Genomic DNA, 25,631 nt, shown 5'->3' on the forward strand with positions numbered 1-25,631 from the left:
AGATTCATCATGAGAATTACCCATTAATGCAAAAAAAGATCATGTTAAAATTGCTTTATTTAAATTCCCCATAAAAAGTAAAAGTTCATTAATATGATGGTCTCTAGTATATATAATGTGTTTAATGAGAAAAAAAAAACACCATTGTGTCTACATGGACTGAAGAAATTATATTGTTCTGGCTCTTTGAATGCAACAAAAAATGTTTGTTTTTTTAGTGAAGGACCAAAAGAAAGACAGTTCTGAAGGGTTAGTTATATAATCAGATATCTGCATTTTTATCTTCACATTTCATTTTAGTTACTGCCCAAATTTTTCCTAAGTTACCACCCAGTATTAACCTCCCACATTTTTTTTTCACTGCTGTGGCTTCCTTCTTATATAATTCATCTTTGCAGGTTTCTTTTTTACTTGCTACATTTGAAGGGTCTTTGCAGATCATACTCGATTCTTCACGATGCATCTTGTATTTCCACTCCTCACTTCATTGTGTGTTTTTGTACATATCGTCTTAGGGAATACCGAACTGGTGATTGTTCTTAAATATTCCTGTACACTTTTTCTTTTCTGTCAATTTTAAATAACCAAATCTCTTTTCCTTATTTTCTATCCAGATTCCATTTAATATCTAAGCACATCTCTAATGTATGGGTTTTTTTTTGTTTGTTTCTTTATTTTTCGTTTAAACCAGGAACAGTTTAAGAAGTTCATCAAACAATACAATAAAGTTTACAAGAATCAAGAAGGTAAGTACATCATTAATTTCGTGAGTAACATGTTTTCCAATTATTATAGTATTATGGTTTTTGTCCATATGCATTATTTCCAATGATTTAGGGATAGACAGACAGATAGATATGGGATAGATATATGATAGACAGAGAGATAGATATGGGATAGATATATGATAGATAGATAGATAGATAGATAGATAGATAGATAGATAGATAGATAGATAGATAGATAGATAGAAAAAGAAAACATTTTTTCAGTGTTTGCATATATTTTGGCTCCTATAGAGTGCTGCTGTGTTTTCTTTTTCTATGTAATGCAGCTATCGCAGCTGGCACCTGTTCACACCTAGGAGGTGCTGGTCAAGTTTTTTCTTTATATAGAAAGATAGATAATAGATTTGTAAGAGATGTGTTGGGGGGCTAAGCCATGCCCTGCATCCCTTCGCGTTCCTTTCTCATAAAGCGGGTACCTTGTACATACTGTATAAAATAGTGTATTATGTGATCATGCTTTATTGTGTAATCTAATGAATCGTAATGTTATGATGTTTGTGTAAGTTAAACAGAGTTATGGAATAGGGATAGAGATAGGAAAATGTAGTGATAGAGTAAGGGTACCGTCACACAGTGGCATTTTTATCGCTACAACGGCACGATTCGTGACGTTCTAGCGATATCGTTACGATCTCGCAGTGTCTGACACGCTACTGCTACAGGCACCCAGCTGAGAATCGTACGTCGTAGCAGATCGTTTGAAACTTTCTTTCGTCGCTGGATCTCCCGCTGTCATCGCTGGATCGTTGTGTGTGACAGCGATCCAGCGATGCGTTCGCTTGTAACCAGGGTAAACATCGGGTAACTAAGCGCAGGGCCGCGCTTAGTAACCCGATGTTTACCGTGGTTACCAGCGTAAAAGTAAAAAAAAACAAACAGTACATACACACCATCTGATGTCTGTCAGGTCCCTTGCCGTCTGCTTTCCGCTCTGACTGTCTGCCGGCCGGAAAGTGAGAGCAGATCACAGCGGTGACGTCGCCGCTGCGCTCTGCTCTCACTGTACGGCCGGATCTCAGTCAGAGCAGGAAGCAGACGGCAAGGGACCTGACAGACATCAGATGGTGAGTATGTACTGTTTGTTTTTTTTTACTTTTACGCTGGTAACCACGGTAAACATCGGGTTACTAAGCGCGGCCCTGCGCTTAGTTACCCGATGTTTACCCTGGTTACCCGGGGACTTCGGCATCGCTCCAGTGCCGTGATTGCAACGTGTGACCGCAGTCTACGACGCTGGAGCGATAATCATATGACGCTGCAACGTCACGAATCATGCCGTCGTAGCGATGTAAATGGTACTGTGTGACGGTACCCTTAGGCGTAATTATAGGGTTTAGTACAGTAGGGGGCACTGTAGAGTAAAAGATAAGGTGAATATAAGAACTGGTTTCAGCCAGAGTAATGACACTTCTGGTTTTCAGTCAGTCTAGTGTGGGATGAGGTGAAGTGAGGTTATTGAGGTAAATAGTGCAAGAGAAGTCCAGTGGTCCAGGGCCCTGGGGGCCGGAAGTTATTTGGACACGAAGGGAAAAGTGCAGCGAGGAAGGAATAGCAACGGGGTTCAGAGGAAAATCCCAAAACGGCCGAGACGTATGGTCTGAAAAGGATGGAAAGCACCCTCCTTGATTTTGCCCTCAGATGGGAAAATGGGCGAGGAATCCTGGGCACGAACTAGTGTGGCTAAACGGGACGCTGCGGTACTGGAGGATACGGTACGGAAATAAAGACTGAGAGGAGAGCAAGGGACAGCACAGAGGAAAGGAAATAGGATCGTTGAGGATCACTGTGCAATGCCTGACACTGGACTGAATGTGTTAAGTAAAGTTATTTTGTTAAAAAAGAACCTGGACTCCATCAATCACTGCATGATGTCTGGAAATGAGACCCAGCAACCTGAGGGGAATTTTAACCTAATAGTGAGTGAAATGCACTACAAACACATCACACAGCAGTTGGGACTTTTTAATTTCTTTGCGGGGTGCCAGGGCAATAGTCATGGCGAGGGGTTGTTGTTCAAGGTAGATAATAGAATACCATAGAATGTAAGTCCGCAAGGACAGAGACCTCTCCCCTCTGTACCAGTCTGTCACTGTAAACTTGATTACTGTAAATGATATTTATAACCCTGTATGTAACCCCTTTCTCATGTACAGCACCATGGAATTATTGGTGCTATATAAAGAAATAATAATAATACTAATAGATAGATAGATAGATAGATAGATAGATAGATAGATAGATAGATAGATAGATAGATATGGGATAGATAGATAAGTTATTGACCCATACAGCTTCCCAGCCACCATGGATTGACCAGATATTAAAGCTCCCACTCCATGTTGGGAGTGTTCCACAACGTAACTTGATGATGTATGCCACTGCACAGACATACAGTGGCATGAGACCATATATCACATACATATACCGTATATCTTCATAGAAAAGCACGTTAGCTCATACCTTCCCAGTATATGGTGTGTACATGAACCTTTCCTGTACAAAGCCGTGTAACTGCATATCTCATCTCTTTTATCTCCGCAGAATATCAATATAGATTGTCCGTTTTTTCCACAAATTTAAATGTTGCCCGTCGCCTACAGAAAGAGGAACTAGGAACAGCAACATATGGGATCACCAAGTTCAGCGATCTTACAGGTAAGCTAATCATTGGGAAATGATTATTCTAAGGCTATGGTCCCACTATCAGTATTTGGTCACCATTTCACATCAGTATTTGTAAGCCAATACCAGGAGTGAGTAAAAAATGCAGATTTGATGCTCGAGTTTCTATTATATTTTTCCTCTGATTGATCCTCAACTGGTTTTGGTTTACAAATACTGATGTAAAATACTGACGATGTGTGATCGTAGCCCAAGGTGTATTCTAGAAAAAGCCATTTATAGTTTATACTAGATGTTGTACATTGCGCAGGCCACGTTGTACATTGCGCAGCCCACGTACTACATTGCGCAGCCCACGTAGTACATTGCGCATCCCACGTAGTACATTGCGCAGCCCACGTAGTATATTGCGCAGCCCACGTAGTATATGGCGCAGCCTACGTTGTATATTGCGCAGCCCACGTAGTATATTTCGTAGCCCACGTTGTATATTACGCAGCCCACGTTGTATATTGCGCAGCCCACGTAGTATATTGCCCAGCCCGTGTAGTATATTGCGCAGTCCACGTAGTATATTGCACAGCCCACGCAGTATATTGCCCAGCCTACGTTGTATATTGCTCAGCCCACGTTGTATATTGCGCAATCCACGTATTATACTGCGCAGCCCACGTAGTATATTGCCCAGCCCATGTAGTATATTGCGCAGGCCGTTGTATGTTGCGCAGCCCACGTAGTATATTGCGCAGACCACGTTGTATATTGCCCAGCCCATGTAGTATATTGCGCAGTCCACGTAGTATATTGCACAGCTCACGCAGTATATTGCCCAGCCTACGTTGTATATTGCGCAGCCCACGTTGTATATTGCGCAGCCCATATAGTATATTGCGCAGCCCACGTAGTATATTGCCCAGCCCATGTAGTAAATTGCGCAGCCCACGTAGTATATTGCGCAGCCCACGTAGTATATTGCCCAGCCCATGTAGTAAATTGCGCAGCCCACGTATATAGCAATGTGGGCATGATATCCCTGTTAAAAAAAAAAAAATTTAATAAAAAATAGTTATATACCCACCTTCCATTGGCGCCTGGATCCAGGAAGCGGTTACCGACGCTTGGGATCCACTGAAGCTCTGCCGAGCCGCTGGCGCTGGCCGCCATCTTCCTTTCCTAGGATGCATTGCGAAATTACCCAAAAGACTTAGCGGTCTCACGAGACCGCTAAGTCTTCTGGGTAATTTCACAATACATCGCCAGGAACGGAAGATGGCGGCCGGCGCCAGCGGCGCGGCGAACTACGGAGGGTGAGTATAGCAGGTTTTTTGTTTTTTAATTATTTTTAACATTACATTTTTTTTACTATTGATGCCGCATAGGCTGCATCAATAGTAAAAAATTGGGGGCAAACAGGGTTAATAGCAGCGGTTACGGAGTGCGTTACCCACGGCATAACGCGGTCCGTTACCGCCGGCATTAACCCTGTGTGAGCGGTGACCGGACAGCGTATGCGGGCGCCGGGCACTGAGTGCGGGGAGTAAGGAGAGGCCATTTTCTTCCGGACTGTGCGCGTCGCTGATTGGTCGTGGCAATGGTCGTGGGCAACCAATCAGCGACTTGGATTCCATGACAGACAGAGGCCGCGACCAATGAATATCCGTGACAGACAGAAGGACAGACAGACAGACAGAAAGACAGAAGTGACCCTTAGACAATTATATAGTAGATATTTTGTCAGATCCCCACCAATCAGCTACACCTGTTTACTCCTAGTATAACCCATTAAAGGGAGTATGTAAGTAAAGTTTTATAGTAAGTAAAATGGACCTATATAAGTCATATAGCATATCAGAGTTATTATTATTTCATGCTAGCCCATCAAATGCAAGTTTCACATGATTTATTCTCACTAATTTCTCTTCTCCGTTGCCGAGATATCAGCTTTTCAAGTTTATGTTATCATTTATGATAAGTTGAAAGGGGCTTTACCATAAATTTGTTTCTGGGGGCCAGTGGCGTTACTACAAAGTTATGGGCCCTGGTACGAACTTTCAAATGGGGCCCCCCTACCATGCCAAAATATTTTCCACCCAAATTCACATTTTCCCTATTCAATTCGCACACTATAGCTTTATTGCAAAGTTGTATAGTGTGACCTCAGTTGCATAACTATCTGGTGTCCCATCCTGGCATATACACTGTGTTCCAAATTATTATGCAAATTGGATTTAAGTGTCATAAAGATTTAATTGTTTTGTTTTTCAAATAAACTTGTGGATGGTATTGTGTCTCGGGGCTCAATGGATCACTGAAATCAATCTTAAACACATGTGATAATTAGTTTTCCAGGTGATTCTAATTAAAGGAAAACTACTTAAAAATGATGTCCCACATTATTAAGCAGGTCACAGTTTTCAAGTAACATGGGAAAGAAAAAGGATCTCTCTGCTCCTGAAAAGCATCAAATAGTGCAATGCCTTGGTGAAGTGATGAAAACATTAGAAATTTTCAAAAAACATAAGCGTGATCATCATACTGTTAAGAGATTTGTGGCTGTATCTGAGCACAAATGTGTTTGAGCTGATAAAGGCATAATGAGGAAGATTTCTGCAAGGCAAGTTCATCAGATTAAGAGAGCAGCTGCTAAAAGCCATTACAAAGCAGCAAACAGATATTTGAAGCTGCTGGTGCCTCTGAAGTCCCTCAAACCTCAAGGTGTAGGATCCTTCAAAGGCTTGCTGTGGTGCATAAACCTACTATTCGGCCACCCTTAAACAGTGTTCACAAGCAGAAATGGTTGTATTGGGCCCACACATACATGAAGACTAATTTCCAAACAGTCTTGTTTACTGATAAGTGTTGAGCAACCCTGGATGGTCCAGATGGATGGAGTAGTGGATGGCCACCATGTCCCAACAAGGCTGCAACGTCAGCGAGGAGGTGGAGGAGTCATGTTTTGGGCCGGAATCATGGGAAACAGCTGGTAAGGCCCCTTAAGGTTCTTGAAGGTGTGAAAATGACCTCTGCAAAGTATATAGAGTTTCTGACTGACAACTTTCTTCTATGGTCAAAAAAGCAGAAACGTGCCTTCAGGAGCAAAATCATCTTCATGCTGACAATGCCCCATCTCATGCTGCAAAGAACACCTCTGAGTCATTGGCTGCTATGGGCATAAAAGGAGATAAACTCATGGTGTTTTCACCATCTTCCCCTGACCTCAACCCTATAGAGAACCTTTAGAGGATCATCAAGCAAAAAGATCTATGAGGGTGGGAGGCAGTTCACATCCAAACAGCAGCTCTGGGAAGCTATTCCAACTTCATGCAAAGAAATACAAGCAGAAACTCTCCAAAAACTCACAAGTTCAATGGATGCAAGAATTGTGAAGGTGACATCAAAGAAGGGTCCTATGTTAACATGTAACTTGGCCTGTTGGGATGTTTTGGCCTTAAATAGCTTTTTTGTTCAGTGAATGTGACCTCCTAATGCTGCAAATTCCACAAATGAGCATTTTCAGTTCTTTAAAACATATCAAATGTTTAGAAATTCTACTGTGCATAATAATTTGGAACAGTGCATTTTGAGTTTTTATTCATTTTGGAGATTATACTGTTATCATTGGGAGGTTTCTTAAATAAAATTCGATGTATAATCTAACGGGTGATGACTTTTATTAGACTGACTGTCATTTGCACTGACCATTTAGGAAAATCTGATAAAAATGTAATTTGTATAATATTTTGGAACATAGTGTATTTGTCCCCTGTACTACCATTGTTATGTAATGTATAAAAGAAAATAAACCATTATACTCATCAGGGGCTAACATAGAAGTCATGGGGATCCATATAAGAAGTATAATGCACCCCCTTAGTCCTCCTTATAGTATAATACACTCCCCATAGTCCTCCATATAGTATTGTACACTCCTCAGTCCTCCATATAGTATAATACACGCCTCATAGTTCTCCATATATTAAAATACACTCCTCATAGTGCTCCATATAGTATAATACACTCCTCATAGTGCTCCATATAGTATAATACACTGCTCAGTCATCCATATAGTATAATACACTGCTCATAGTACTCCATATAGTATAATGCACCCCTCATAGTCCTCCATATAGTATAATACACTCCTCAGTCCTCCAATTAGTATTATACACTCCACAGTCCTCCATATATTAAAATACACTGCTCAGTCCTCCATATAGTATAATACACTCCTCATAGTGCTCCATATCGTATAATGCACCGCCATTGTCATCTATGTCGCACAATTCACTTCCCACAGTATAATGCACCCCATAGTTCTTCATATAGTATAATATATTCCCCATAGTCCTCGATTCAGTATAATGCAGCCCACATATAGAATAATGCAGCCACCCCAGAGTATAATGCAGCCACCCCACAGAGTATAATGCAGCCACCCCACAGAGTATACTGCAGCCCTGCCATACAATTCAATGTAACCCCCATAGAATATAGTTTGGAGCGCCCCCAGACGCAGGGCTGCGGGGTACTCAGTACCGGGCCTCTCTCTCAGTTCTGGGGTTGTCACGGTGGCTGGACCTGGTCCGTGACCCTGCTAAGGGGCGTCCAATGAAAGGTGTAGGTGGTAGGTGCGTGGTGCGGGTCGCAATGAATGACGAGGACACAGGATTGCAGTCTCTTTACCTCTTTACTGAAGGCTTCAAGATCCTCAATCCAGAGTACTGCTAACAGGGCTGTCTGAGACCGGCCGGTCCGATGGCACCTCCAGAGTTCCCTTTGCAGGTGGAAATCTGTGCCTACCTTCTAGCGCCTGTGTGTTGTAGTACTTCCCTGCTGAACACCACGGGATAGTCCTCACAACTGTTGTGTCTGTTTCTGATGTTATTTCCCACAACTTATGTCTGTTCTGATGTTCTTCTACGTCCCCCAGATGATATGGATAGGACACAACCGTATGACGGGTAGGCCTGGAGTTCTTCCGGGACCCTAGTGACGCCCCTCTCCCACAGTTGCCCCCTATGTCTGCTTAGGTGATTTAGGTGAGACAGCCAACCTATAATTAACTGTCCTGCCGTTGGTTTGAAGTAATGCTTGGGGTCCAAATACTTCCTCGGCGTTCCGGCCAACGGCTACGCGCCTCAGTAGGATGTTGCCTCGATCTTACAGCACGACTCCTACTGGTGTTATCTCCTTTTTGCTTTGATCTCGTTTTCTCACTCTCCACAATAAACCTCGCTTCTTGTCCTTTCTTGAGATACCGCCGCGATATAGTGCAGGCACGGTTCCTTAACGTTCTTTCCTTTTCGCTAGGCCTCTGTCAGGATCCCACCCCTGACAGGGACCCCCTGAATCTTCCCCTGCAACACCCTCTGCCACAGGATGTTGCCTGGTTCCAACCCAGTCAGCTTCTCTCTAACTTTCTATCCAACCCCCAGTTTTACCAGATTGTGAGGAGTGGCCTAATACATAGCGCCCTTAGCTCCCCCTGGAGGCCAGACTATGAAGTGTATTGGTGTCTGTGATACCTGGTCAGGTGAACTCCTTCAGTGCCATCAGACGTATCATCACTCCCCTTAGCGGCGGAGCATCAGTACTGCAACGACCAGGACTCTGGGGCGCTGCAAATGCAGCCCCTCTTATAGTATAACGCAGCCCCTCCATACAGGGGCAGTGAGAAAGACACGAGCAAATGGTGACGAGGGGGCAGGGGAGAAGGACGCAAGGGGGCTAGGGGAGACAGGCACAAGGGTAACATAGGGGGGCTAGGGAGCAAGGAAGTCAGGCACAAGGGGACACATGGGGGCTAGGAGGCAGGGGAGAAGGTTACAAGGGGACTAGTGGGCAAGGGAGACTGACACAAGGGGACAAGGGAGAATGACACAAGGGGACACACGGGGACTAGTTGGCCAGGCAGACTGACAAGGGGACACACGGGGACTAGTGGGCAAGGGAGACTGACACAAGGGGCACACGGGGACTAGTGGACAAGGGAGACTGGCACAAGGGGACACGGGGACTAGTGGGCAAGGGAGACTGACACAAGGGGACTAGTGGGCAAGGGAGACTGATACAAGGGGACACACGGGGACAAGGGACACAGGCACAAGGGGACACACAGGGACTAGTGGGAAAGGGAGACTGACACAAGCACAAGGGGACAAAGGAGACTGACACAAGCACAAGGGGACAAAGGAGACAGGTACAAGGGGACACACAGGGACTAATGGGCAAGGGAGACTGGCACACGGGGTCAAGGGACACAAGCATAAGGGGACAAGGGAGACAGGCTCAAGGGGACACACAGGGACTAGTGGGCAAGGGAGACTGACACAAGGCTAAACACGGATCAAGGGACACAAGCACAAGGGCACTCATGGGGACTAGGAGGAAGGGGAGAAGGGCACAAGAGGACTCCGATGGGAGAGTAGATAGGAATGCACGGGGAGACAGGGCTGCAAGGGGGCAGGGGAAGACGGGGGGGAGACTTGGGAGGAGGGAAGAAGGGGGCACAGGGATTACGAGGACAGGGTAGATGGGGAACACATGGTGAGAAAGGGGACAGGGGAGACTTGAAAGCAGGGCAGATGAGTTACACGGGGACAAGGGGCAGGGAATGCATGAGGGGTGCAGGAGGACTCAGGGCATGGGAGATGGGGAGCATTGGGGGACCAGGGGAGGAGGAACAAGGCGTGTAAGGGGGGCCCGGAGGAACACAATGACCTGAACCTGGGGACCTACTAGGACATGGGGCACGGGAGAGCAGAGGGAGGAAACGGGGCTGGTGTCACAGAGGGCCGGGGACGCTGGGGCCAAGGACGGCGACACACGGGCAGCAGACACACCTCACTTCCGCCGGTCCCGTACACCACCATGTTCATCCCTGGATCCTCCACATGGCTGAGCCACTGCAGCATCCCCCTCCTGGGCGGCTCGGTCCACGTGCCCCACACCAGCTCCGGAGCCGCCTGTTCCCGGTCCTCGCAGCCGCCACAGGCTTTGCCAATATGGCGGCCACCATCACCTGTGCAGATGCTGCACTGCCTGCGCCCCACACACTGCGGGTTCGCGATGAAGTGATGTCATCACGCACCCGCAGTGTCAGAGGCAGAGGGGAATGATGGGAGAGGGAGCATCAGCTGACGCTCTCTCCTCCATCATTGCTTTGAACTGTACCGTCAGCATAGACACTACAGATATCACACACACTACAGATATCACACACACACACTACAGATATCACACACACACTACAGATATCACACACACTACAGATATCACACACACACTACAGATATCACACACACACATACTACAGATATCACACACACATACTACAGATATCACACACACATACTACAGATATCACACACACACATACTACAGATATCACACACACACACACACTACAGATATCACACACACATACTACAGATTTCACACACACTACAGATATCACACACACTACAGATATCACACACACACACTATAGATATCACACACACATACTACAGATATCACACACACATACTACAGATATCACACACACACACACACTGCCCCCTCCCCCTAGATACGGCTTGGACTGTTGTCGTGCGGGAGGAATCTCCTGCGCTGCAACATGATGTTGGGTGCCTCTGACCTGCCGGGCCCCTGACCCGCCGGGCCCGGTCGCAGCAGCGACCGCTGCGACCATGGTAGTTACACCACTGCTGGGGGCGTTTACTTCTTCTCCTGCGTGAAGGTGACCAGTCATAAGTAGGAGGTATCATGAGGAGGAGATAAGAATACGCCCCCCAAAGATCAAAAGAACATGCCTTCTCGTTGAGATGTCTTGATAGACAGCCCTAATCTATGCACTTACTGTGTAGAGTACAGCAAAGCTAAGTGTGATTACAGCTTCAGCTTTCATCTCTGGGTAGTCAATGAGGAGGGAGGGGATTACAGCAGGGCTGACAGTGCTGTGAGAGGAGAGCTGCAGCTGAAGAGGTGTTTGTAATCATGCTCACCTCAGCTCTACTCCTCCTCACCTACCCCCTCACACTGACTGCCATGAGATAAAAGCTGAAAGTGTTTGTAATAACACTCTGCTCTGCTGAACTCCCCTTTCTCCCACACTCACTGCCCTGAGATAAAAGCTGAAAGTGTAATGGCACTCAGCTTCACTCTATACTACACAGTAGGTGCAGAGGTCAGCGCTGAGAGCAGGACAGTCAATCAACACATCTCACAGAAGAAGACTTCTTCTGATCTACTTTTCTTCCATGATGCTTCCTGTTTATAAGTGGACAGTTTCATACAGGGGAAATAGTACACGCCCACAGAAACAAATCTCTGGTTACGCCCCTTTGGACTTTTACTAATTATAATTAACCACCCTGTTATATTACATTAACATAGATTCTTAAAGAGAACCTGTCAGCAGGATTGTGCTCAGTAACCTACAGACAGTGTCAGGTTGGCGCCAATTTACTGATTAAAATGATACCCGTCTTATGGTTGTTCTTAAATTTTTATTTCTTGTTTTCAGTTAATAAGTTTCTGGTGCTCTGGAGTGGGGCGGGGCTTTATATGGTGCTCTGCTTACATTTTCATATGCATGGCTTATGACAGGTCACTGATCCCTCAGTGACCTGCCCCCATTTTACATACTGGATATGTTACGGTTTAAAAAAAGAAAAAAATTACATTCATCATGCAGGCGCTGGCGGCATGATTGGATCTATAATATTCATATTTTAATCGTATTTAGTCATATAAATTTCTTTAGAAAAAAAACATTGCTTCCTCAAAATGGCACCGGCCGGGCCTGTGCACTAGCATAATTCAGAAAACGATAGATGCTACTGCACAGGTGTCACCACGGCACCATTTTGCTAGAGGAAAAAAAATAGTCTTCATCAAGATGGCGCCTGCCGCGCCTGCGCAGTAGAATCCGTCGGCGATCCTGAACCCCGCATCTTTTCCTGGACGTGATGCGCCCGCGGATGATAACCTGTTAAATGCCGCTGTCAATCTCTGACAGCGACATTTAACACGCATTGGCCAGGAGCATGTCATTCATCCCGCCCATCGATGCACCCGTCACTTGATCGCAGGGTGCCGATGGGTTGTTATGACAGCCTGGGGTCTGCAGATGACTCCCGTGTCAGTCATTACGATCCTCCTATAAATGCCGGCCTGTGCTTGTGCACTGCTACATGTAGCACAATCGACTGGACGATCGCAACTTCAAATAGGGACTATTAAATACAAGAAAAAGTGAAAAAAAAATAGGACATTTTTTTTAACCCCTTAGTGACAGAGCCAATTTGGTACTTAATGACCAGGCCAATTTTTACAATTCTGACCACTGTCACTTTATGAGGTTATAACTCTGGAACGCTTCAACAGATCCTGCTGATTCTGAGACTGTTTTTTCGTGACATGTTGTACTTCATGTTAGTGGTAACATTTCTTCGATATTACTTGCGATTATTTATGAAAAAAATGGAAATATGTCAAAAAAATTTAAAATATAGCAATTTTCAAACTTTGGATTTTTATGCCTTTAAATCAGAGAGATATGTCACGAAAAATAGTTAATAAATAACATTTCCCACATGTCAACTTTACATCAGCACAATTTTGGAAACAAAATTTTTTTTTGTTAGGGAGTTATAAGGGTTAGAATTTGACCAGCAATTTCTCATTTTTACAACACCATTTTTTTTTAGGGACCACATCACATTTGAAGTCATTTTGAGGGGTCAATATGATAGAAAATAACCAAGTGTGACACCATTCTAAAAACTGCACCCCTCAAGGTGCTCAAAACCACATTCAAGAAGTTTATTAACCCTTTATGTGCTTCACAGGAACTGAAACAATGTGGAAGGCAAAAATGAAAATTTAACTTTTTTTTGCAAACATTTTACTTCAGAACCATTTTTTTTATTTTCACAAGTGTAAAAACAGAAATTTAACCATAAATGTTGTTGTGAAATTTCTCCTGAATACGCTGATACCCCATATGTGGGGGTAAACCACTGTTTGGGCGCACCGCAGACTTGGAAGAGAAGGAGCACTGTTTGACTTTTTCAATGCAGAATTGGCTGGAATTGAGATCGGATGCCATGTCACGTTTAGAGAGCCCCTGATGTGCCTAAACAGTGGAAATCCCCCACAAGTGACCCCATTTTGGAAACTAGACCCCTTAAGGAACTTATCTAGATGTGTGGTGAGCACTTTGAGCCCCCAAGTGCTTCACAGAAGTTTATAAAGTAGAGCCGTGAAAATAAAAAATCGCATTTGTTTACACAAAAATAATCTTTTCGCCCACAAATTCTTATTTTTACAAGGGTAACAGGAGAAATTAGACCACAAAAGTTGTTGTGCAATTTCTCCTGAGTATGTTGATACCCCATATGTGGGAGTAAACCACTGTTTGGGCGCACCGCAGATCTTGGAAGAGAAGGAGTGCCGTTTTACTTTTTCAATGTAGAATTGGCTGGAATTGAGATTGGACGCCATGTCGCATTTGGAGAGCCCCTGATGTGCTTAAACAGTAGAAGCCCCCCACAAGTGACCCCATTTTGGAAACTAGACCCCTTAAGGAACTTAACTAGATGTGTGGTAAGCACTTTAAACCCCCAGGTGCTTCTCAGAAGTTTATAACGTAGTGCCGTGAAAATAAAAAATGGCATTTTTTCTACAAAAATGATCTTTTTGCCCCAAAATTTTTATTTTCACAAGGGTAACAGGAGAAATTAGACCACAAAAGTTGTTGTGCAATTTCTCCTGAGTACATCGATACCCCATATGTGGGGGTAAACCACTGTTTGGGCGCACCGCAGAGCTTGGAAGAGAAGGAGTGCTGTTTTACTTTTTCAATGTAGAATTGGCTGGAATTGAGATCGGACACCATGTCGCGTTTGGAGAGCTCCTGATGTGCCTAAACAGTAGAAACCCCCCACAAGTGACCCCATTTTGGAAACTAGACCACTTAAGGAACTTATCTAGATGTGTGGTGAGCACTTTAAACCCCCAAGTGCTTCACAGAAATTTATAAAGTAGAGCCGTGAAAATAAAAAATCCTTTTTTTTTCCTCAAAAATTATTTTTTAGCCTGCAATTTTTTATTTTCTCAAGGGTAACAGGAGAAATTGGACCCCAAATTTATTGTGCAATTTATGCTGAGTAGGCTGATACCCCATATGTTGGGGTAAACCACTGTTTGGGTGCATGGCAGAGCTCGGAAGGGAAGGAGCGCCGTTTTGGAATGCAGACTTTGATAGAATGGTCTGCGGGCGTTATGTTGCGTTTGCAGAGCCCTTGATGTACCTAAACAGTAGAAACCCCCCACAAGTGACCCCATTTTGAAAACTAGACCCCCCCAAGGAACTTATCTAGATGTGTGGTGAGAACTTTGAATGCCCAAGTGCTTCACAGAAGTTTATAATGCAGAGTCATGAATATAAAAAAAAAAAAATTCCACAAAATTTTTTTTTTAGCCCCCAAGTTTTTATTTTCACAAGGGAACAAGAGAAATTAGACCACAAGAGTTGTTGTCCAATTTGTCCTGAGTACACTGATACCCCATGTGTGGGGGGGACCACTGTTTGGGTGCACGGCAGAGCTCGGAAGGGAAGGAGCGCCGTTTTGGAATGCAGACTTTGATAGAATGGTCTGCGGGCGTTATGTTGCATTTCCAGAACCCCTGATGTGCCTAAACAGTAGAAACCCCCCACAAGTGACCCCATTTTGGAAACTAGACCCCCCAAGGAACTTATCTAGATGTGTGGTGAGAACTTTGAATGCCCAAGTGCTTCACAGAAGTTTATAATGCAGAGTCGTGAAAATAAAAATAAAATTGTTTTTCCACAAAAAAGATTTTTTAGCCCCCAAATTTTTATTTTGACAAGGGTAACAAGAGAAATTGGACACCAAAAGTTGTTGTCCAATTTGTCCTGAGAACACTGATACCCCATATGTGGGGATAAACCACTATTACGGCGCATGGCAGGGCTCGGAAGGGAAGGAACCCCATTTTGGAATGCAGACTTTGATAGAATGGTCTGCGGGCATTATGTTGCGTTTGCAGAGCCCCTGATGTACCTAAACAGTAGAAACCCCCCACAAGTGACCCCATTTTGGAAACTAGACCCCCCAAGGAACTTATCTAGATGTGTGGTGAGAACTTTGAATGCCCAAGTGCTTCACAGACGTTTATAATGCAGAGTTGTGAAAATAAAAAATATTTTTTTTTCCACAAAAAAGATTTTTTAGCCCCCAAGTTTTTATTTTCACAAGGGTAACAGGAGAAATTGGACCCCAAGAGTTGTTGTCCAATTTATCCCGAGTACGCTGATGCCCCATATGTGGGGGTAAACCACTGTTTGGGTGCACGGCAGAGCTCGGAAGGGAGGGAGCACCATTTGACTTTTTGAGCGCAAAATTGGCTGTGGCGTTTAGAGACCCCCTGATGTACCTAAACAGTGGAAACCCCCCAAATCTAACTCCAACCCTAACCCCAACACACCCCTAAGGCTTCTTTCACACTTCAGTTGTTTGGCGTCAGTTAGCTCCGACATAGTGACGGATCCGTCACAATTGTTGAGAAAACGGTTCTAACGGATCCGTTTTTTTGACGGATCCGTTACTTGGGGGTTGTCTGGGAAAAGTATCTACTTTTTGGAGCATGCGCAATTGAAAAAGCGGATTGGGGCGACGGATCCGCCGAAATGACGGTAACGACGGATCCGTCGCCCATAGGCGGCCATTCTATGGAATGACGAACGCGACGGATCCGTCGCGAACCGCCATTTCGGCGCAGACAAAAAACGTTACAATGGCCGTCAATGTCTAGATGACGTCCGCCAAATCTCGACGGATCCATCACATGGCGGATGGAACGGACGACCATCCGCCACAATCCGTCGCTAATGCATGTCTATGGAAAAATAGCGGAACCGCCAAAAAAAATGGCGAATCCGATATTTGATGAAAATGGCGGTTTCAGACTGACGCCAAAAGACTGAAGTGTGAAAGAGGCCTAACCCTAATGCCAACCCGATCCATAATCCTAATCACAACCCTAAGGATAATCGCAACCCTAACCTCAAAACAACCATAACCCTAATCAGAACCCTAAATCCAACACACCCCTAATCCTAATCTCAACCCTAACCTCAAACCTAACCCTAATCCCAATACACCCCTAATCCCAACCCTAACCTTAACCCTAATCCCAAACCTAACCGTAATCCCAAACGTAACCCTAATCCCAACCCTAACCCTAACTTTAGCCGCAACCCTAGTCCTAACTTTAGCCCCAACTCTAACTATAGCCCTAACTTTGGCCCCAACCCTAACCCTAAATTTAGCCCCAGCCCTAACCCTAAATTTAGCTCCAACCCTAACCCTAAATTTAGCCCCAACCCTAGCCCTAACCATAACCCTAGCCCTAACCCTAACCCTAGCCCTAACCCTAACCCTAACCCTAGCCCTAACTGTTGTGAATTCCGTTCTCGAACTCCCTCCTGTGGTCATGAATGGTACTTCGGCGAGTTCTGTCTGTGGACTCCCTCTGGTGGCTGTGAGTGGAACTGCTGGTCCTTGAGATTACTTCCTTAGCTGCCCTCGTTTGCGGCTAGGCTGGCTTCTCTATTTAACTCCACTCAGATCGTTACTTCATGCCAGCTGTCAATGTATCAGTACTGGTTCAGATCTCTCTCGGATCTTTCTGATGACCTGTCTACTCCAGCAGAAGCTAAGTCCCTGCTAGTTCATTTGTTGTTCATTGTGTATTGAATATATTTCTTAGTACTTGCTAAGTTCTTGTCCAGCTTGCTAACATGATATTGCCTCGCTAGCTGGAAGCTCTGGGATGCAGAGTGGCACCTCCGCACCGTGAGTCGGTGCGGGGGTCTTTTTGCACACTCTGCGTGGTTTTTTGTAGATTTTTGTGCTGACCGCATAGATTCCTTTCCTATCCTCAGTCTATTTAGTAAGTCTGGCCTCTTTTGCTGAAACCTGTTTCATTCCTGTGTTTGTGACTTTCCTCTTAACTCACAGTCAATATTCGTGGGGGGCTGCCTTTTCCTTTGGGGAATTTCTCTGAGGCAAGATAAGGCTTTATTTCCTATCTTTAGGGGTAGTTAGCTCTTAGGCTGTGAAGAGGCATCTAGGGAGAGTTAGGTACGCTCCATGGCTATTTCTAGTGTGTGTGATAGGATTAGAGTTTGCGGTCAGCAGAGATCCCACTTCCCAGAGCTTGTCCTGTCGTCTAGTTTAACCATCAGGTCATTCCAGGTGCTCCTAACCACCAGGTCCATAACAGTACAGCTGGCCCACAAAGTGTTAATGCATCTCAATAGAGGGATAAGAGAAGTTCTGAGACCATTTTTTTTTCTCTGCAGTGTGTTCTGTCTTTCTTTTCCCCTTAATCTCTGGGTGGTTCAGGACTCAGGTGTAGATATGGACATTCAAGGTCTGTCCTCTTTTGTTGATCAACTCACTGCAAGGGTACAAAACATTCAAGATTATGTAGTTCAGAATCCGATATTAGAGCCTAGAATTCCAATTCCTGATTTGTTTTCTGGGGATAGATCTAAATTTCTGAATTTCAAAAATAATTGTAGACTGTTTCTTGCTTTGAAACCCCACTCCTCTGGTGACCCCATTCAGCAAGTAAAAATCATTATTTCTTTGTTACGGGGCGACCCTCAAGACTGGGCATTCTCCCTTGCGCCAGGAGACCCTGCATTGCATAATGTAGATGCGTTTTTTCTGGCGCTTGGATTGCTTTATGACGAACCTAATTCTGTGGATCAGGCAGAGAAAATCTTGCTGGCTTTGTGTCAGGGTCAGGATGAAGCGGAGGTATATTGCCAGAAGTTTAGAAAGTGGTCTGTGCTTACTCAATGGAATGAGTGTGCCCTTGCAGCAATTTTCAGAAAGGGTCTTTCTGAAACCCTTAAGGATGTTATTGTGGGGTTCCCCACGCCTGCTGGTCTGAATGAATCAATGTCCTTGGCCATTCAGATCGATCGGCGCTTGCGTGAGCGCAAGGTTGTGCGCCATTTGGCGGTATCCTCTGAGCAGAGGCCTGAGCCTATGCAATGTGATAGGACTTTGACCAGAGCTGAACGGCAAGAACACAGACGTCTGAATGGGCTGTGTTTTTACTGTGGTGACTCCACTCATGCTATCTCTGATTGTCCTAAGCGCACTAAGCGGTTCGCTAGGTCTGTCACCATTGGTACTGTACAGCCTAAGTTTCTTTTGTCCGTTACTATGATTTGCTCTTTGTCGTCCTACTCTGTTATGGCATTTGTGGATTCAGGCGCTGCCCTGAATTTGATGGACTTGGAGTTTGCCAGGCGCTGTGGTTTTTTCTTGGAGCCCTTGCAGTATCCTTTTCCTTTAAGGGGAATTGATACTACGCCTTTGGCCAAGAATAAACCTCAGTACTGGACTCAGTTGACCATGTGCATGGCTCCTGCACATCAGGAAGATATTCGCTTTTTGGTGTTGCATAATTTACATGATGTGGTCGTGTTGGGTTTGCCATGGCTACAGGTCCATAATCCAGTATTGTATTGGAAATCAATGTCTGTGTCCAGTTGGGGTTGTCAAGGGGTACATGGTGATGTTCCGTTGTTGTCAATTTCTCCTTCTACTCCTTCTGAAGTCCCTGAGTTTTTGTCGGATTACCGAGATGTATTTGATGAGCCCAAATCCAGTGCCCTACCCCCTCATAGGGATTGTGATTGTGCTATTAATTTGATTCCTGGTAGTAAATTTCCTAAGAGACGACTTTTCAATTTATCTGTGCCGGAACACGCCGCTATGCGGAGTTATATAAAGAAGTCCTTGGAGAAAGGGCATATTCACCCGTCGTCGTCACCGTTGGGAGCAGGGTTCTTTTTTTGTGGCCAAGAAGGATGGTTCTCTGAGACCTTGTATAGATTACCGCCTTCTCAATAAAATCACGGTCAAATTTCAGTACCCTTTGCCTCTACTGTCTGATTTGTTTGCTCGGATTAAGGGGGCTAGTTGGTTCACCAAGATAGATCTTCGAGGGGCGTATAATCTTGTGCGTATTAAACAGGGCGATGAATGGAAAACAGCATTTAATACGCCCGAGGGTTATTTTGAGTACCTGGTGATGCCATTCGGGCTTTCTAATGCTCCATCTGTGTTTCAGTCCTTTATGCATGACATCTTCCGAAAGTATTTGGATAGATTCATGATTGTATATTTGGATGATATTTTGGTCTTTTCGGATGATTGGGAGTCTCATGTGAAGCAGGTCAGAATGGTGTTCCAGGTCCTTCGTGCTAATTCTTTGTTTGTGAAGGGGTCTAAATGTCTCTTCGGAGTTCAGAAGGTTTCCTTTTTGGGCTTCATTTTTTCCCCTTCTACTATCGAGATGGATCCTTTTAAAGTTCAGGCCATTTATGATTGGACTCAGCCTACATCTGTGAAGAGCCTTCAGAAATTCCTGGGCTTTGCTAATTTTTATCGTCGCTTCATCGCTAATTTTTCTAGTGTTGTTAAACCGTTGACTGATTTGACCAAGAAAGGTGCTGATGTGGTGAATTGGTCCTCTGCGGCCGTTGAGGCTTTTCGGGAGTTGAAACGTCGTTTCTCTTCGGCCCCTGTATTGTGTCAGCCAGATGTTTCGCTCCCTTTTCAGGTCGAGGTTGATGCTTCTGAGATTGGAGCAGGGGCTGTTTTGTCTCAAAGAAGTTCTGATGGCTCTGTGATGAAGCCATGTGCTTTCTTTTCTAGAAAGTTTTCGCCTGCTGAGCGTAATTATGATGTTGGCAATCGGGAGTTGTTGGCTATGAAGTGGGCATTCGAGGAGTGGCGACATTGGCTTGAGGGAGCCAAGCATCGCGTGGTGGTCTTAACGGATCACAAGAATCTGACTTATCAAGAGTCTGCCAAGCGGTTGAATCCTAGACAGGCTCGATGGTCGCTGTTTTTCTCCCGTTTCGATTTTGTGGTTTCATACCTTCCGGGTTCTAAGAATGTGAAGGCCGATGCCCTTTCAAGGAGTTTTGTGCCTGATTCTCCGGGAGTTCCTGAGCCGGCTGGTATTCTCAAAGAGGGGGTAATTCTGTCTGCCATCTCACCTGATTTGCGGCGGGCGCAGCAGGAGTTTCAGGCTGATAGACCTGACCGTTGTCCAGCGGAGAAACTTTTTGTCCCTGATAGATGGACTATCTCTGAGGTTCATTGTTCGGTGTTGGCTGGTCATCCTGGGATTTTTGGTACCAGAGATTTGGTGGCTAGGTCCTTTTGGTGGCCTTCCTTGTCACGGGATGTGCGTTATTTTGTGCAGTCCTGTGGGACTTGTGCTCGGGCCAAGCCCTGCTGTTCTCGTGCCAGTGGGTTACTTTTGCCCTTGCCAGTCCCGAAAAGGCCTTGGACGCATGTTTCCATGGATTTTATTTCAGATCTCCCTGTCTCTCAAAGGATGTCGGTCATCTGGGTGGTTTGTGATCGCTTCTCTAAGATGGTCCATTTGGTACCCTTGCCTAAATTACCTTCCTCCTCTGATTTGGTTCCATTATTTTTCCAGCATGTGGTTCGTTTGCATGGCATTCCGGAGAACATCGTGTCGGACAGAGGTTCCCAGTTTGTTTCAAGGTTTTGGCGGTCCTTTTGTGCTAAGATGGGCATTGATTTGTCTTTTTCTTCGGCTTTCCACCCTCAGACAAATGGCTAAACCGAACGAACTAATCAGACTTTGGAGACCTATCTGAGATGCTTTGTTTCGGCTGATCAGGATGATTGGGTGACCTTCTTGCCATTGGCTGAGTTCGCCCTTAATAATCGGGCCAGTTCGGCTACTTTGGTTTCGCCTTTTTTTTGTAATTCTAGTTTTCATCCTCGTTTTTCGTCAGGGCAGGTTGAGCCTTCGGACTGTCCTGGTGTGGATTCTGTGGTGAACAGGTTGCAGCAAATTTGGACTCATGTAGTGGACAATTTGACATTGTCTCAGGAGAAGGCTCAACGTTTCGACAAACGCCGTCGCTGTGTTGGTCCCCGACTTCGTGTTGGGGATTTGGTTTGGTTTTCGTCTCGTCATGTCCCTATGAAGGTTTCTTCTCCTAAGTTTAAACCTCGTTTCATTGGTCCTTATAAGATTTCTGAAATTCTCAATCCTGTGTCGTTTCGTTTGGCCCTTCCAGCTTCTTTTGCAATCCATAATGTGTTCCATAGGTCGTTGTTGCGGAGATATGTGGCGCCTATGGTTCCCTCCGTTGACCCTCCTGCTCCGGTGTTGGTCGAGGGGGAGTTGGAATATGTGGTGGAGAAGATTTTAGATTCTCGTATTTCGAGACGGAAACTTCAGTACCTGGTCAAATGGAAGGGCTATGGTCAGGAGGATAATTCCTGGGTTGTTGCCTCCGATGTCCATGCTGCCGATTTGGTTCGTGCCTTTCATTTGGCTTGTCCTGATCGGCCTGGGGGCTCTGGTGAGGGTTCGGTGACCCCTCCTCAAGGGGGGGGGGTACTTGTTATGATGGGCTGGTGGTTAGGAGCACTAGAAATGACCAGATGAGCAAACTAGCAATACAGGACGAGCTCTGGGAAGTGGGAGCTCTGCTGACCGCAACCCCTAATCCTATCACAACAACTAGAAATAGCCGTGGAGCGTTCCTGACTCTGCCTAGACGCCTCTTCACAGCCTAAGAGCTAACTACTCCTAAAGATAGAAAATACAGCCTACCTTGCCTCAGAGAAATTCCCCAAAGAAATAGGCAGCCCCCACATATATTGACTGTGAGTTAAGATGGAAGTCACAAACACAGGAATGAAATAGGTTTCAGCAAAGGAGGCCGGACTGAACTAAACAGACTGAAGATAGAAAAGGTATCTTTGCGGTCAGCATAAAAAACTAACAAAAAAGAACCACGCAGAGTGTGCAAAAGAGAGCACCGCACCGACTCACGGCGTGGTGGTGCCACTCTGCATCCCAGAGCTTCCAGCTAACAAGACGAAATCATAATAGCAAGCTGGACAAAAACACAGTGGTAACAAATAAGCTAGCAGGGACTTAGCTTTTGCTGAAGTAGACAGGTCATATGAAAGATCCAAGAGAACTGAACCAGTACTAGGACATTGACAGCTGGCATCAAGTAACGATCTGAGTGGAGTTAAATAGAGCAGCCAGCCAAGACCTCAACGAGATCAGCTGGAGAAGGAATCTCAGAACCAGCAGCTCCACTCACAGCCACCAGAGGGAGTCCATGAACAGAACTCGCCGAAGTACCATTCATAACCACAGGAGGGAGCTCGAGAACAGAATTCACAACAGGTACTGTTGTGAATTCCGTTCTCGAACTCCCTCCTGTGGTCATGAATGGTTCTTCGGCGAGTTCTGTCTGTGGACTCCCTCTGGTGGCTGTGAGTGGAACTGCTAGTCCTTGAGATTACTTCCTCAGCTGCCCTCGTTTGCGGCTAGGCTGGCTTCTCTATTTAACTCCACTCAGATCGTTACTTCATGCCAGCTGTCAATGTATCAGTACTGGTTCAGATCTCTCTCGGATCTTTCTGACGACCTGTCTACTCCAGCAGAAGCTAAGTCCCTGCTAGTTTATTTGTTGTTCATTGTGTATTGAATATATTTCTTAGTACTTGCTAAGTTCTTGTCCAGCTTGCAAACATGATATTGCCTTGCTAGCTGGAAGCTCTGGGATGCAGAGTGGCACCTCCGCACCGTGAGTCAGTGCGGGGGTCTTTTTGCACACTCTGCGTGTTTTTTTGTAGATTTTTGTGCTGACCGCATAGATTCCTTTCCTATCCTCAGTCTATTTAGTAAGTCTGGCCTCTTTTGCTGAAACCTGTTTCATTCCTGTGTTTGTGACTTTCCTCTTAACTCACAGTCAATATTCGTGGGGGGCTGCCTTTTCCTTTGGGGAATTTCTCTGAGGCAAGGTAAGGCTTTATTTCCTATCTTTAGGGGTAGTTAGCTCTTAGGCTGTGAAGAGGCGTCTAGGGAGAGTTAGGTACGCTCCACGGCTATTTCTAGTGTCTGTGATAGGATTAGAGTTTGCGGTCAGCAGAGATCCCACTTCCCAGAGCTTGTCCTGTCGTCTAGTTTAACCATCAGGTCATTCCAGGTGCTCCTAACCACCAGGTCCATAACACCTAACCCTAACCCTAGCCCTAACCCTAACCCTAACCCTAGCCCTAGCCCTAACCCTAGCCCTAATTTTAGCCCCAACTCTTCTATCCTGCCGGCCGGCAGATGGCAGCAGAGAGCGGGCGCACTGCGCATGCGCCCACCATTTTCTTTTCATAGGAAGAAGGCGGCGGCCAGGAGAAGACACAGGAGGACCCAGGGACACCGGTAAGTATGATAGGGTCCCCGAATCCCCCTATTTCTCTGTCCTCTGATGTGCGATCACATCAGAGGACAGAGAATTACACATCACTTTTTTTTTTGCGGTCGCCGGTAAACAGTTAATTACCGGCGATCGCAAAACAGGGGTCGGTAAAAACCGACCCCGATCATGTTCTTTGGGGTCTCGGCTACCCCCAGCAGCCGAGACCCCAAAGATCTCCCAGGTGCCGGCCGGCGGGCGCACTGCGCATGCGCCCCCCATTTTTAAGATGGCGGCGCCCATCGGGAGCCACGAGGAGCACCGGGGGAGACAGGTGAGTATCGGGGGCCATCGGGGGCGACCGGGGACCCCATTTCTCTGTCCTCCGATGTGCGATCACATCGGAGGACAGAGAAATTAAATGGCACATCGTGTTTTTTGTTTTTTTTGCGATCGCCGGTAAACGGTTAATTACCGGCGATCGCAACTCGGGGGTCGGTAAAAAAACCCCGAATCATGTTCTCTGGGGTCTCGGCTACCCCCGGTAACCGAGACCCCAGAGAAAATCCGACTCTGGGGGGCGCTATTCACTTTTTCCACAGCGCCGTTAATTAACGGCGCTGTGGTTTAAGTACCCTTAGCGGCCGCCGTTAAAAGGCGTATCGGCGGTCGTTAAGGGGTTATTTCACCCCCTTATTGGTTCATAAAAAATAATACAATAAAAAAATACACATATTTGGTGGAGCTGTATTCGTAAAAGCCAGATCTATCAAAATATAAAATAACTTAATCTGATGGGTAAACGGCGTAATGAAAAAAAAACAAAAAACGCCAGAATGATGTTTTTTGCAGTCATAACATTGTAATAGAATGAAATAAGAGGTGATCAAAACATTGTATCTATCCCAAAACGGTATCAATAAAAATGTAAGCTCAGGGCGCAAAAAATAATTCCCCAAACAGCCCCATATCCAAAAAAAATGAAATTGTTAGGGGTCTTGGAAAATGTGGACAAGCAAATTTTTTATTTCTTACAAGTTTCCAATTTTTTTTTCACCACTTACAGTGGGGAAAAAAAGTATTTAGTCAGTCAGCAATAGTGCAAGTTCCACCACTTAAAAAGATGAGAGGCGTCTGTAATTTACATCATAGGTAGACCTCAACTATGGGAGACAAACTGAGAAAAAAAAATCCAGAAAATCACATTGTCTGTTTTTTAACATTTAATTTGCATATTATGGTGGAAAATAAGTATTTGGTCAGAAACAAAATTTCATCTCAATACTTTGTAAAATATCCTTTGTTGGCAATGACAGAGGTCAAACTTTTTCTGTAAGTCTTCACAAGGTTGCCACACACTGTTGTTGGTATGTTGGCCCATTCCTCCATGCAGATCTCCTCTAGAGCAGTGATGTTTTTGGATTTTCGCTTGGCAACACGGACTTTCAACTCCCTCCAAAGGTTTTCTATAGGGTTGAGATCTGGAGACTGGCTAGGCCACTCCAGGACCTTGAAATGCTTCTTACAAAGCCACTCCTTCGTTGCCCTGGCGGTGTGCTTTGGATCATTGTCATGTTGAAAGACCCAGCCACGTTTCATCTTCAATGCCCTTGCTGATGGAAGGAGGTTTGCACTCAAAATCTCACGATACATGGCCCCATTCATTCTTTCATGTACCCGGATCAGTCGTCCTGGCCCCTTTGCAGAGAAACAGCCCCAAAGCATGATGTTTCCACCACCATGCTTTACAGTAGGTATGGTGTTTGATGGATGCAACTCCGTATTCTTTTTCCTCCAAACACAACAAGTTGTGTTTCTACCAAACAGTTCCAGTTTGGTTTCATCAGACCATAGGACATTCTCCCAAAACTCCTCTGGATCATCCAAATGCTCTCTAGCAA

The 25,631-nt window shown here is 45.3% G+C and overlaps 1 protein-coding gene across 1 annotated transcript in view; it reads left to right on the top strand.

Annotated features, from left to right (window-relative positions):
- The first annotated feature begins 382 nt into the window (after positions 1 to 382).
- Positions 383 to 25,631, top strand: part of LOC143806639 (cathepsin W-like) — a 103,381-nt gene continuing 78,132 nt past the window's right edge. The window contains exons 1-3 of the mRNA XM_077287407.1: positions 383 to 529; positions 692 to 746; positions 3,330 to 3,443. Of these exons, the coding sequence (XP_077143522.1) occupies positions 458 to 529; positions 692 to 746; positions 3,330 to 3,443 (241 nt within the window). The 5' untranslated portion in view covers positions 383 to 457. The remainder of the gene's footprint in view (positions 530 to 691; positions 747 to 3,329; positions 3,444 to 25,631) is intronic.

Source organism: Ranitomeya variabilis, chromosome 2 (assembly GCF_051348905.1).
Source record: "Ranitomeya variabilis isolate aRanVar5 chromosome 2, aRanVar5.hap1, whole genome shotgun sequence".
In the NCBI taxonomy this organism is placed as follows: Eukaryota; Metazoa; Chordata; class Amphibia; order Anura; family Dendrobatidae; genus Ranitomeya; species Ranitomeya variabilis.